The following is a 13,370-nucleotide window of genomic DNA, read 5'->3' as shown; positions in this document are numbered from 1 at the left end:
AGAAGGAAGGAAAGATGGAAGGGAGGAAGAATGAAGGAAGGAAGGGAGGAAAGAAGGAACAGTCAAAACAGACGGGGTCAATTTGACCCAGGAGGACGACACAAAGGTTAAATCCAGGTTAAAAAACACTTCTCTTCTCCTGTGCTTATGATTGAGCTCTTATTTCAACGCACTCTAAATTTTAATATTTCATTTGCACTCTATGTCCTTTTAATGATTTTAAAGCAAATCATTATTTTATGCTGCAAACTTATATTTAATGCTCTATTTTAGTCTAGTTTTTATTTTATTTTTCTCTCTTTCTATTTTTCTGTACTTTGTTTTTATTTTTTATTATTAGTGGGGTTTTTTTTGTTTTTAATTGTATGTTTTAATGTTTCCATGTTTTTACTATTATTGGGTTTTATTTTTTACTTTTCAAATTGTATGTTTTTATGGGGTTTTTTTTAAAATTTGAATGATTAATAAAATCGCCAAATATATGAAATTAGGCTTCAAAGTTGTGTAAAAGTCTCCCTATTTGACTTCTCCCAAACGCTGTGGGAGTGGCCGCCGAGTTCGCTGAAGCCCCGCCCCCTACCACGTTTTCACCTGTCAATCAAAGTCACCACCTCTACCAGAAACATGGACGCTAGGCCTGAGAGCTTTCTGCTGCTAACTCAGCTGCTAGCTCCACGGCTAACTCGGTGGCTAGCTTGGTGGCTAACTCGGTGGCTAACTGGGCGGTTAGCTCGGTGGCTAACTCGGTGGCTAACTGGGCGGTTAGCTCGGCGGCTAACTCAACTAACTGGCTAACTGTAGACTGTAGTAGTAGTTTACTAGGTTACTATAATGTATTTGGGAGGTTTGACGTATTGCTGTGCGGATACAAAAGAGGTATTATATCAGTTTGTCTTATATAACTGTAAATATCTGTGCAACATATGTATTTCTGTCAATATAGAAAGTTAAATATTATGATCGAGCTCTGATATTTCTGGGCTCACACCGCCCAGATACCGTTTTTACTCAGGAACACATTTTTAGTCACTAATTGTACAATATTAATAAAACAAAAATATATGTACATGCAATATAACATGTATATATTATTTCAGATGTCCAAATGAACATGAACAGATGTTTTCCTCGCTGTAATCATTCCTCCTGTTCACACTGGCTATTACAATATCTCCTTCAAATGTACTTTCAGTGTGAGTAATGGAAGTAAAAATGGATTTAAAAGATTATGTGAAGCTTATTACGAGACTTCGACAGTCTGAGTTAGTCATATGAAGTAGATATCTGACACATTTACAGTCTCTTTAGCATCAAATTTCCTGTTTGTGTTTCCTCAGACAGTGTTTCCATGTTGACAAAAAAGACTAAAATATCTACTTGATTTGACTTCATTTAGCTTCAGATAAACTTTTAAATACATTGTCGGCCAGTCCTTATATCAAACTTCCATGGCTAACCCACTGTAAAACATGAGGCTATAATTTGTAAATTTGAGACACATTTAGTCCAAACTCATATCAAAGAAACACATCAATGTTTACCACTGTTTTATGATTAATAGAAAATAAGATGTCTGGAACCTCTTACAAAATAACATTTTATTATACAGCCCGCTCTGCAACACACGTCATAAATTAAACAGCCCAATCTCAAGTTGGCAATTATTACATTTGGTCACATTTGTATATTTCAAGTCACTACTCAATGAGGTGTGTTGTGTTTAGCAACTGCATCATGTTGGGTCTCATGCTCCTGGTCAGAGGTGAAATACTGAACTCAACTCCAAGTTTTAAAAAGGCTTGTAGCTGCAGAGGTATTAAAAGGTAGAGAGGCAGAGTTGACGCTTGCATCCAAAGACAAACTTTCAGCCTTTTTTGCAGCATTCCAGTTTATTATATTAGTAGTTAATTGTTTTTGTTCTCTTCTCTAAATCTCAAGACTCCATTGAGGAAAACAGATCTTCAAATTTTCTAGTTAAAGTGTAGTTTATCAGAGCACAGGGAATAGCCCTGACGAAGCTGGCTCCCATCCCATTATAATATCCTCTAATTCCACGTCTTTCATATATCCCGAGAAGTCCTTGCAGTACACCTGAGGTGGAACGTGAATCTGAGGAGAAAGCTGGAAACAAGGACAAGCGCTGATGAGTAAAACATCAGATCTCAAATAGCCTCAAATAATGCCCCAAAATATGTCACGAAATGCACAAATGTTACCTTTTGCTTGCTGCTGAGTTCGGATCACTGCCAGCGGGTAACTGGTAATTTGTCCAGATGCAAACGCCACAAAACTGAAGAAAAAGAGTTTGGAGTCGCTGTTGTAGGCTGGATCACTTCTCGCCCAGTTCATGATCGACTGCAATGAGAACCAAACAGTGAAGCACATAATAAACATTCAATTAAACATATACTTGATCTTTGAGTGCTGCTCTCTCAGGCGGGGAGTTCTGGTCCTCTGAAATGATGCCAACGCGGAAGTAACTTAAAACTGCATTCTATCAAAAGGCCACCAGGGGGCGACCGTTTTGGTGTCAAAAGGACTTCCGTCTCTATACAAGTCAATGGAGAATTCACCAACTTCTCACTTGATTTCTAACCTCAGTAAACGTTTTCAAAATGTATTTATGGTCTCAATCGCTAGTTTAAAGCCTTCTTCAATGCAGTATGATGTTCATTTGGGACATTTTGGCCTCCCTGATTTTATATTTGACGATAAAGCAGGGTATGCATTAGGGCGTGGCTACGTCGTGATTGACAGGTTGATTGGTTCACAGGTTCAGGAGGGCGCCTCATGCTCCTCCTGATGCCCATATAAGTAGAATCCGTGGGTTTTTTTTTACCCGGCATGCACTGGAAATTTTCAAGATGGCGCTGCTCAGATCTGATACTATTCACTTCCCAGCAGCAGTCCACAAACCAATGGATGATGTCACGGATGTTACGTCCATTTTATATACAATCTATGTGCTCTCTCTCTCACCTGATGAACGGCACACTCCACCCCTGCGTACGGGATCATACAGAGGATGCTGGGCTTGAATCCTCTGTAAAACGAGGACAAAGACTCGTGCCTGTAAATGGATCGGACGCACGCCACAACACCGTTATAGGTGCCGATTTGCAGCAGGTTCAGTCTCACCTTCAACACCTGAAGGAAAGATTTAAAAGAAAAAAAACAGATTGGTAAAATAAATCTCCATTGATACATTAAACACACTTTTAAAGATTTCATATAATCAAAATATGAATGAGGACAATTAAAGGCATTCATAATTACTCAAATTTGACATTGACTCTGATTTTAAAATATGCTGCTAATGTTAGTTGTGCTAAAATAAATGAAAACTTGCTGCAGATTTTCATTTAATTAACTGCAAAGCCCAAAAAGTACAACTTCTCACATCACTTATAATTCAAATGAAGTCAATCGTTAATTAAAATAATCCCTAGTTGTACAGTAATGTTATATACTGAATGTTTGGTATCATACTCATAAGCTGATCTGTGTAGTAAGATAAAAGAATACTCTTATAGACACATAGTTTGGTTTGCTGTATTAACTGAAGTATGAGAGGAACTTTGAAAACTTCCATGGAAGGATTGATTGTTTAATTGGGGCAAGATGACATTTATTTGTTTCATCGATGTGCAACTGCTGCCTGCCATGTGGGATTGTGTTTGTGTAACTGATCAAAGTACACACATCAAAAGTGTATAAAAGTATGTTTAACAGTAAGACTTTGGTTACTCTGCAGACTAACACGGTTTTGTTTCATTGTTAATGAAGTCTATGTGAATCCATACACTGTATATAAAGTGGACGTAACATCCGTGACGTCACCCATTGGTTTGTGGACTGCTGCTTGGAAGCGAATAGTATCGGATCTGAGCAGCGCCATCTTGAACATTTCTGGTGCATGCTGGGTAAAAAAAACAACACGGATTCTACTTATATGGGCATCAGGAGGGGCATGAGGCGCCCTCCTGAACCTGTGAACCAATCAACCTGTCAATCACGACGTAGCCACGTCCTAATGCATACCCTGCTTTATCGTCACATATAAAATCAGGGAGGCCAAAATGTCCCAAATGAACATCATACTGCATTGAAGAAGGCTTTAAACTAGCGATTGAGACCATAAACACATTTTGAAAACGTTTACTGAGGTTAGAAATCAAGTGAGAAGTTGGTGAATTCTCCATTGACTTGTATAGAGACGGAAGTCCTTTTGACACCAAAACGGTCGCCCCCTGGTGGCCTTTTGATAGAATGCAGTTTTAAGTTACTTCCACGTTGGCATCATTTCAGAGGACTGGAACTCCCCGCCTGTGTGAATCATATTTTATACATCTAATATGGGTGTAAATTTCCCTTTTAGCATGTTTAACCGCTTTAATAAAGTTAAAAACAGGCTGTGTTTGGAGACAACACTATATATGAAACATGGGCTCTGAGTTTTGTGAGATGATACCAAACATCAGGAAAAGGTCTCATTTGCTTGCAATTATTAAACCAAGCCATCAGAATTAATCAAGTTTAATAGTAACAGTATGAAGTAGTAACATCACAGGACACAAATGTTGAAGTACTCAGACCTGCCACTGATCTCTGATACCTCTAAAGGGTAGAAGGCAGCGTGAACGACGGCACCGGACACACAACCCAAACCGAAACGCTGCTGCACCGTCAGAGCCTCCTGGGTTCTGTTTTGGGTGTAGATCTTCATCTGGACGGACAAGAGAAACTCTGAGTGTGCTTGACGATTAGAAACAGGAAACCGTTTTTTAAATTATTCATACATTAGCGACGGGCTGCTACACCTCACCTGGGCGTAGATGAGACACTGAAGCGTCGACTGCGGTGTTCCCTTCAGCACGTTGACAGCGTTGCCTTGCCACATGGACCGAAGACCACCTGTCCTCATCTCCTGAAAGCCTAGAGAGAAGGCCTTGGATCCATGAACCTACGAAGCACAAAAGACTCCTCATGAATCACTTTTATAGCCATAAAAGTAAAGTACAACTAAAAGCATGGAAATAAAACACATGCACATGCTTCAAGAGTACAGCGTTAAGTTATATAAAGAGTGTGAAAGATGTGTGGTTTTTAATGGCTGCAAAAGATAGCAACAAATCTTGAGTTTGAATTGTTGTTGATATGTTGTGTAAGGCGACCTTAAGTGCCCTGAAAGGCGCCTTAAATAAAATGTATTATTATATTTTTTTAAAGTGAGAACTTGACAATGTCAGAAACATTTAGCCAGCACCACACATGCCCTTTTTTTTTGATTATTACATCTGTGTTTTGGATTGCATATCCAGTTTATCTATTTACTTTTCCACCGAGCATCATCACAGAACCAGATGTTGTAAGTAACATCTTGCACAAACCTTTGGGGTCAAACATATACATATATCCAACATATCACGCTACATCAAATAGATCCACTGATGCATTTCACTAATAAAGAGACACGTGACTGTGGAGCTGACCTGTAGTTGGGTCTTGAGGCGATCGATGGGAGCCGTCACAGTTCGGGATACGGCATCTGCCAAACCTGCTGCGAGAACAAACGTCTTCCATGCACCAAAACCAGACGTCTCTTCAGGAAACTCGATGGGCATCGCACGGCTCTCTCCCACATCAAAAACCTGCAGGAGGGCAAGCGAAGCTATTACATTCATCATTAGTTACTCCCTTTTAATTACTGTGCTAATATACCTGCTTACTGTGAGTATGCAGCATGTGGATAAGTGATGATATTTGACAGGTTTTAGTCCATCTCTGGAAGATGTAAGTACCCCTATAGTTGTGTATGTGTCCTCTTAGTGCATGTGGAAGGATTCAAAGATTTATTTGCAACATACACAAGTAATATGTGTAGTTAAATGCAATGAAGTTGTGCTAAAAGATCACTAAGGATCAGAATAACTGGAGAAAAAGTGCCAGATGAGGCAGGAGAAGAGGAAAAGAAGAAGAAGGAGGAAGAGGTGATCCTGTTGCATGGAAGCGTTTCAGTTCCCATCTACAGTAACGTGATAGTGACTCTCTCGTCTCTTACCAGACTGTGTTTCCACGACGACACCAGCTCCCCGATGTTATCCGCAGGGTTGAGGATGACATGATGCAGGAATTCATCCCAGTCCACCGTCATCGAACTGTCCTTGTCCATCCTGTTGTTGTTGTTGTTAGCAAATAATCAGGATATCAGCATTTTGTTTTAACACAAAATAAAGAGTCTTATTGTAGTTTTACTTAGTTTTATACTATTTGTCCAAAGTATGATCATAGTATCACTTTATGAAAAGACACTGTAACGTCTCTGTTATTGATTAACAGCTTTTTAATTTGTTACAGAGCTGTAATAAGTCATCATAATGCAGAATATAAACCTTTATTCTGTCAGGTAGTGAGCCCAAAATGAAGATTACAAACCATTTATTAATAAAACTGCAGATTTGAAGGCTTATTATAAAGAGAAAAGTACTCATCCTTAGTAAAGGGTTATTGATTCTGTCAAATTACAATAAACTATTGAGTCAGCAAATGTAAATCCTTAATACACGGTCGCCCATAAAGTTGGAATAATTTTGTTTTCAGACACATTCCTCTTTTTATTTTCTATTTATACACATCAGTAATCACCTTTGACCAGGTGCAATGAGATTGATCAATACAATTTTGAGAATATTTACACTTTATCTATCAAGAATAAATCACATTTTCACAATCATTTCATGGAAAGAGGTAAAAAAATACTTTATTCTAACTTTATGGGCGACCGTGTTCGTGATTTTGGCTCGAAGTTAGACGACTGAGGACTGAATAGCTCATCGTAGACTTAAAGGAATCCCAACTTTCATATGAGCTCACAATCTGACAACAGAAACCTGATTTTTTAACTTGGATTATGATGTGTATTACTAATGTGTATGCACAGATATTACCTTATAACTCATCAACCTATTGAACTATAAGTATGCCAAACTCTTTACATTATAAGAGCTTGTTATGACTGTGAATGAGTAACATGAGCATCAGTTTGAATCCGACACAACAACTGTAATGATTTGTTTTGTTTGGCAATTTTTGTTAAAATGCAGCAATGAATCCAATATGAGTTAGTGGGGCAATTAAAAAAAAAATCTTACATTTGTATTATTTTTTTTGCATTCGGCTTTGTTATGACCACTCCTAACTCCTTAAACAAACATATGATGTCCTCCTGGTCAATCACTCCTGATCAGAAAAGAGATGCACAAAATTACTTTTCCAATTATTGTCTGCAAAGTGTCAAAGAAAAGCATTTATACTGTATAGTGAGGACTATAGTGCATGAGGTGTAAGCTGCATAAGGGCAACGGTCACTGCCTGCACTACTACAGGACCATAAACAAATATTACACTTGCAGGTCTGCTTTCACTTTATGACCTTTAAAAAACACATTTTATTGTCAAAGAATGAATACTTAGTGTTGTTTAAAGAAGAAATAGAGTATTTCCTGATGAATAGCAGTAGTTGTAATAGTAGTAATAGTATCTGGTCACTCACCACATTTATTCTTGTCAAGGTCCTGAAAGTATATTTTCCATTTCTTCTCTCTGGCCATCATGTAGCTGAGGAACTCTGTGTAATCCAGCAGGCCATCTTTGTCTTTATCATAAGAATCAATTATATTCTGGGAGATAAATGAGTCTTTAATTAGCAGGTTTGTTGCTGATTAATCGATTAATGAATTAATAGCCTTTGCACATTATTAAAAAACCATTACCTGGACCTTTCCATCCGATGAGAGGATCCCATGCTTCCTCATCTCGTTCTGCAGCTCTGACATAGATATGAATCCATCCTTGTCTTGATCCAGTTTGACAAACAACCCACGAAATTGATCCATGGTTTGTTTAGAAATTTATAAAGCTTTAAAAAAAAATGAAGAAGCAACGCCTGTGTCGATCTGCTGCAGGTCAGTAAATGTGTTGATAGACATCAGAGATATCTGACCTGCAGCTCCGCATCGACGCTGACTCATTGACTGAACTCACACTGCAGCAAGAAAGAGAAACACGCAGTTCATCTACAGTACAGCAGGTGGCGCTGTACCTGCAGGAGGAGTCAACGTCATCATCACAAGTATCAGCCATCACTTTGCTTTCTCTCCTCTATTTGAGTTTCCAGAGACACACTGAGAAATTGTGACAGTGCAAGAAATATATATGAGTAAAACTTTCTAACTTTACTGAGGGTACAACATGCAAGAAAAAAAAAAATAATATTCTGCAATTAATTATTTTAATTACTTTCTTCTTATTTTTTAACTTATCTGAAAAAATGCATTTACAAAATAAGAAAAAAAAACATACAGTATAAATAATGTGAGTATTTTTATGACAATGTGGAGTAAAACTTTCTTTAATAATAATAATAATAATAATAATAATAATAATACTGATGAATTTTATTTAAAGGCGCCTTTCAAAGCACTCAAGGACACCTTACAAGGCACATAAAACACAACAACAGTACATCAAACAATATAAATCAGGTAACATTTAGTGCAAAGATAAAGAATAAATATGAATGTGACTATAAAGTGCATCAGTACAATAAATAAACAAGAACGTGATGCATAGTTAGTGTGAGACAGAGTATGCCACTCTGAATAGGTGGCATACTCTACTACTATACGTAGTAAGAAGTAAAGATGGAAGAAAGGAAAATAAGAAAGAAGGAAGGTAGGAAAGATGGAAGAAAGGAAGGAAGGAAGGAAAAGAAGACAGGAAGGAAGGAAGGAAGGAAGGAAGGAAGGAAGGAAGGAAGGAAGGAAGGAAGGAAGGAAAAGAAGATTTAAGGCGGGATTTAAAGGTGGAAACAGAGTCAGAAGTGTAAATGTCTGGTGGGAGAGAGTTCCTGAGGCGGGGGGCAGATCGGCTGAAGGCTCTTGACCCCATGATGGTAGTTAAGTTGGCAGATGGGGCAAAGAGCTGGTTGGCAGAGGAGGATCGGAGAGTTCGGGGAAGTTGTGTAGATGTGAATAAGTTCAGAGAGATATGATGGTGCCAAGTTGGGAAGGATCTTGAAAGTGAGGAGTAGAATCTTAAAGTCAATGCAGGATTTGATTTGATAGGGAGCCAATGAAGCTGCTGCAGGGCAGGAGTGATGTGTTCAATAGAGGGGGTTCTGGTTACTTTACTGAGGTACAACATGCATGAAAAAAGGATAATATTAATATTCTGCAATCAATTATTGTAATTACTTTCTTAATTTCTTCTTATTTTTTAACTTATCTGAAAAAATGCATTTACAAAAAAAGAAAAAAACCCATAAATACATGAAGCACATATTATATTATATATATATTTATGACACAAGGATCGTCGTTCTACATGTGAACATTCACATAAAGGCACAATGTTTTAGAGATTTTACATGTGACAGTGCTTTCACATTTACTATCACGTTTTTTTCTCACATATGATGATGATGATGATGATGATGATGATGAAACCTCACATGATAAAGGCACATGTGATTTCAGACATTTCACACGAGTTTTACATTCCTACATTTCATCATCTGGTCATTAGTGGAAGAAATACTCTTATTATAGTAAATAGTAAATACTCTCCAAACTTAAAGGTATTTATTATGTAAAAAAAACCTCACATTTTACTTGTTTTTTTGTCTCACTTCACAATAAAAGAAATGCTTATGAGTTTCAGTATGAAGCCTTAAATGATTCAATTCAGTAATAAACATAAATGCAGTGTTAATAAACAGTTGCAAGTTGGGTCCAATTATTTATGAAGTAATCACTTTTCTTATCCCGTGGTTCTAGATATAGGGACCAATCACAAGTACAGTTAAATCTGATTTAAACCACATTATATAAAATATGAAGCTTCACATCATGTCCATCATTACTAAACTGTCCCTTTCAGAAGTTTATATTATTATAAATTATTGGATTATTATTATTGTTGATGCATTTACTTAGTAAGTATCATTTTAATGTTGCAGATAGTTGAGCTGAAGCAAATGTTAACTGCTTAACCCTCCTGTCGTCCTCCCGGGTCAAAATGACCCCATCTCTTTTGACTGTTCCTTCTTTCCTTCCTTCCTTCCTTCCTTCCTTCCTTCTTTTCTTAATTTTTCCTTCGTTCTTCCCCTCCTTCCCTCTTTCTTTGCTCCCTTCCTCCCTCTCTCCCTCCCTCCCTTCCTTCCTTCCTCATTCCTTCCTCATTCCTTCCTTCCTTCTTTCCTCCCTCCCTCCCTTCCTTCCTTCCTTCCTTCCTTCCTTCCTTCCTTCCTTCCTTCCTTCCTTCCTTCCTTCCTTCCTTCCTTACTCCTTTCCTTCCTTCCTCCCTTCCTTCTTTCCTCTCTTACTCCTTTCCTTCCTTCCTTCGTTCCTTCTTTTCTTAATTTTTCCTTCGTTCTTCCCCTCCTTCCCTCTTTCTTTGCTCCCTTCCTCCCTCTCTCCCTCCCTCCCTTCCTTCCTCATTCCTTCCTTCATTCTTTCCTCCCTCCCTTCCTTCCTTCCTTCCTCATTCCTCCCTTCCTTCCTTCCTCATTCCTTCCTTCCTTCTTTCCTCCCTTCCTTCCTTCCTTCCTTCCTTCCTTCCTTCCTTCCTCCCTTACTCCTTTCCTTCCTTCCTCCCTTCCTTCTTTCCTCTCTTACTCCTTTCCTTCCTTCCTCCCTTCCTCCTGTCCTTCCTTGACCTGAGGACAACAGGAGGGTTAATATAGTGCCTGCCATTTTTATCTATGCTTCATATTTTGTAAGATGATATGAATGAAAGTGTTTAGTGTGTAAAGTAACTACAGTAATGGCTCTACTTCCTTAATAGAAGTACCTTAAAATTGTACTTGTCATACTAACTTTGGTCAATAATTTTTTTTTTTTATGTGGAACTCAAAAGTAATTTATCTATAGTAACTTTATATCACACGTGGTTTCATGAGTCATGGTTTCATGTCAGTCCTTCAGGTTGTGTTTTTTCCCACTGAGGCTCCAGCTGTCATTTCGGTGATGATGATGTCATTTTCATAGCTTACATAAAAGACAATGGAGCAGGACTATTTTGCCACCCCTTACCTGGACGATGTGTAAAGCCCCCCGGTATGGTGAGTGACGTCACGTGCCTCAGCATTTGCTTTCTAGAAAGAGCCACTAGATGCCAGTGATGAGCGTCAAGTTAGACACAGTGAGGTCGAGCACAGAGGGGACAGAGCTTTCACAATAACACCAGTATGTGTCATATTAATCATAATTATAGTGAAACTATAAAGATAAGACTTATGTAACATATAGAGACGGACATATCCTTTACATAAGTACCAATACAGCAATGTGGAAATACTCCATTATAAGAAAAAGTCCTACTTAATTAAAGTAGAGGTTAATTAGAAGCATTATGAGCTTGAGATGTAATTAAAGTATTACAGTAAAAGTACATTAGTATCGTTATGATGCCCCTCAGACCTGTATTTCAAAAACTTCTGAGGTACTGTAGATGAAGCCAGTGGTGGAAGAAGTATTCAAAACCTTTATTTAAGTAAAAGTACTAATACAGAAAGTAAAAATTCTGCATGAAAAATCTTACTTAAGTAAAAGTACTGCAGTATTATGAGTGATATAGTATGCAGTATTACAGTAAAAGAACTGCAGTATTACGAGCGATGTAGTATGCAGTATTACAGTAAAAGTACTGCAGTATTACGAGCGATGTAGTATGCAGTATTACAGTAAAAGTACTGCAGTATTACGAGCTACTTCATTAAAGTAAAAGTAGAGGTTAATTAATTAGAAGTATTATGAGCTTGAGATGTAATTAAAGTACTAATACAGAAAGTAAAAATACTCCATTACAAGTAAAAGTTCTGCATGAAAAATCCAACTTAAGTAAAAGTACATTATGAGCTTGATGTAGTTAAAGTATTACAGTAAAAGTAGTGCAGTATTATGAGTGATGTAGTATGCAGTATTACAGTAAAAGTACTGCAGTATTATGAGCGATGTAGTATGCAGTATTACAGTAAAAGTACTGCAGTATTATGAGCGATGTAGTATGCAGTATTACAGTAAAAGTACTGCAGTATTATGAGTGATGTAGTATGCAGTATTACAGTAAAAGTACTGCAGTATTATGAGTGATGTAGTAAGCAGTATTACAGTAAAGTACTGCAGTATTATGAGTGATGTAGTATGCAGTATTACAGTAAAAGTACTGCAGTATTATGAGTGATGTAGTATGCAGTATTACAGTAAAAGTACTGCAGTATTATGAGCGATGTAGTATGCAGTATTACAGTAAAAGTACTGCAGTATTATAGTGATGTAGTATGCAGTATTACAGTAAAAGTACTGCAGTATTATGAGTGATGTAGTATGCGGTATTACAGTAAAAGTACTGCAGTATTATGAGTGATGTAGTAAGCAGTATTACAGTAAAGTACTGCAGTATTATGAGTGATGTAGTATGCAGTATTACAGTAAAAGTACTGCAGTATTATGAGTGATGTAGTATGCAGTATTACAGTAAAAGTACTGCAGTATTATAGTGATGTAGTATGCAGTATTACAGTAAAAGTACTGCAGTATTATGAGTGATGTAGTATGCAGTATTACAGTAAAAGTACTGCAGTATTATGAGCGATGTAGTATGCAGTATTACAGTAAAAGTACTGCAGTATTATGAGCGATGTAGTATGCAGTATTACAGTAAAAGTACTGCAGTATTATAGTGATGTAGTATGCAGTATTACAGTAAAAGTACTGCAGTATTATGAGTGATGTAGTATGCGGTATTACAGTAAAAGTACTGCAGTATTATGAGCGATGTAGTATGCGGTATTACAGTAAAAGTACTGCAGTATTATAGTGATGTAGTATGCAGTATTACAGTAAAGTACTGCAGTATTATGAGTGATGTAGTATGCAGTATTACAGTAAAAGTACTGCAGTATTATGAGTGATGTAGTATGCAGTATTACAGTAAAAGTACTGCAGTATTATGAGTGATGTAGTATGCAGTATTACAGTAAAAGTACTGCAGTATTATGAGTGATGTAGTATGCAGTATTACAGTAAAAGTACTGCAGTATTATGAGTGATGTAGTATGCAGTATTACAGTAAAAGTACTGCAGTATTATGAGTGATGTAGTATGCAGTATTACAGTAAAAGTACTGCAGTATTATGAGTGATGTAGTATGCAGTATTACAGTAAAAGTACTGCAGTATTATGAGTGATGTAGTATGCAGTATTACAGTAAAAGTACTGCAGTATTATGAGTCATGTAGTATGCAGTATTGCAGTAAAAGTACTGCAGTATTATGAGTGATGTAGTATGCAGTATTGCAGTAAAAGTAC

The 13,370-nt window shown here is 37.3% G+C and overlaps 2 protein-coding genes across 2 annotated transcripts in view; both read right to left on the bottom strand.

Moving 5' to 3' along the window:
- The window catches only part of cc2d1b (coiled-coil and C2 domain containing 1B), a 289,494-nt gene that overhangs the window by 152,244 nt on the left and 123,880 nt on the right, over positions 1-13,370 (bottom strand). The window lies entirely within an intron of this gene.
- On the bottom strand, positions 1,934-7,895 carry slc25a24l (solute carrier family 25 member 24, like). Its single transcript, XM_062429807.1, has 10 exons — positions 7,773-7,895; positions 7,553-7,679; positions 7,152-7,239; positions 6,062-6,173; positions 5,493-5,651; positions 4,826-4,963; positions 4,616-4,726; positions 2,980-3,147; positions 2,217-2,355; positions 1,934-2,121 (listed from the first exon to the last, which is right to left on the bottom strand). The coding sequence occupies exons 1-10, from the start codon at positions 7,893-7,895 to the stop codon at positions 1,934-1,936; spliced, it is 1,353 nt and encodes a 450-aa protein (XP_062285791.1).

This window comes from Scomber scombrus, chromosome 11 (assembly GCF_963691925.1).
Source record: "Scomber scombrus chromosome 11, fScoSco1.1, whole genome shotgun sequence".
In the NCBI taxonomy this organism is placed as follows: Eukaryota; Metazoa; Chordata; class Actinopteri; order Scombriformes; family Scombridae; genus Scomber; species Scomber scombrus.
Note: the sequence above shows the minus strand (reverse complement) of the source record. Positions and strands in the feature narration are given on the sequence as shown.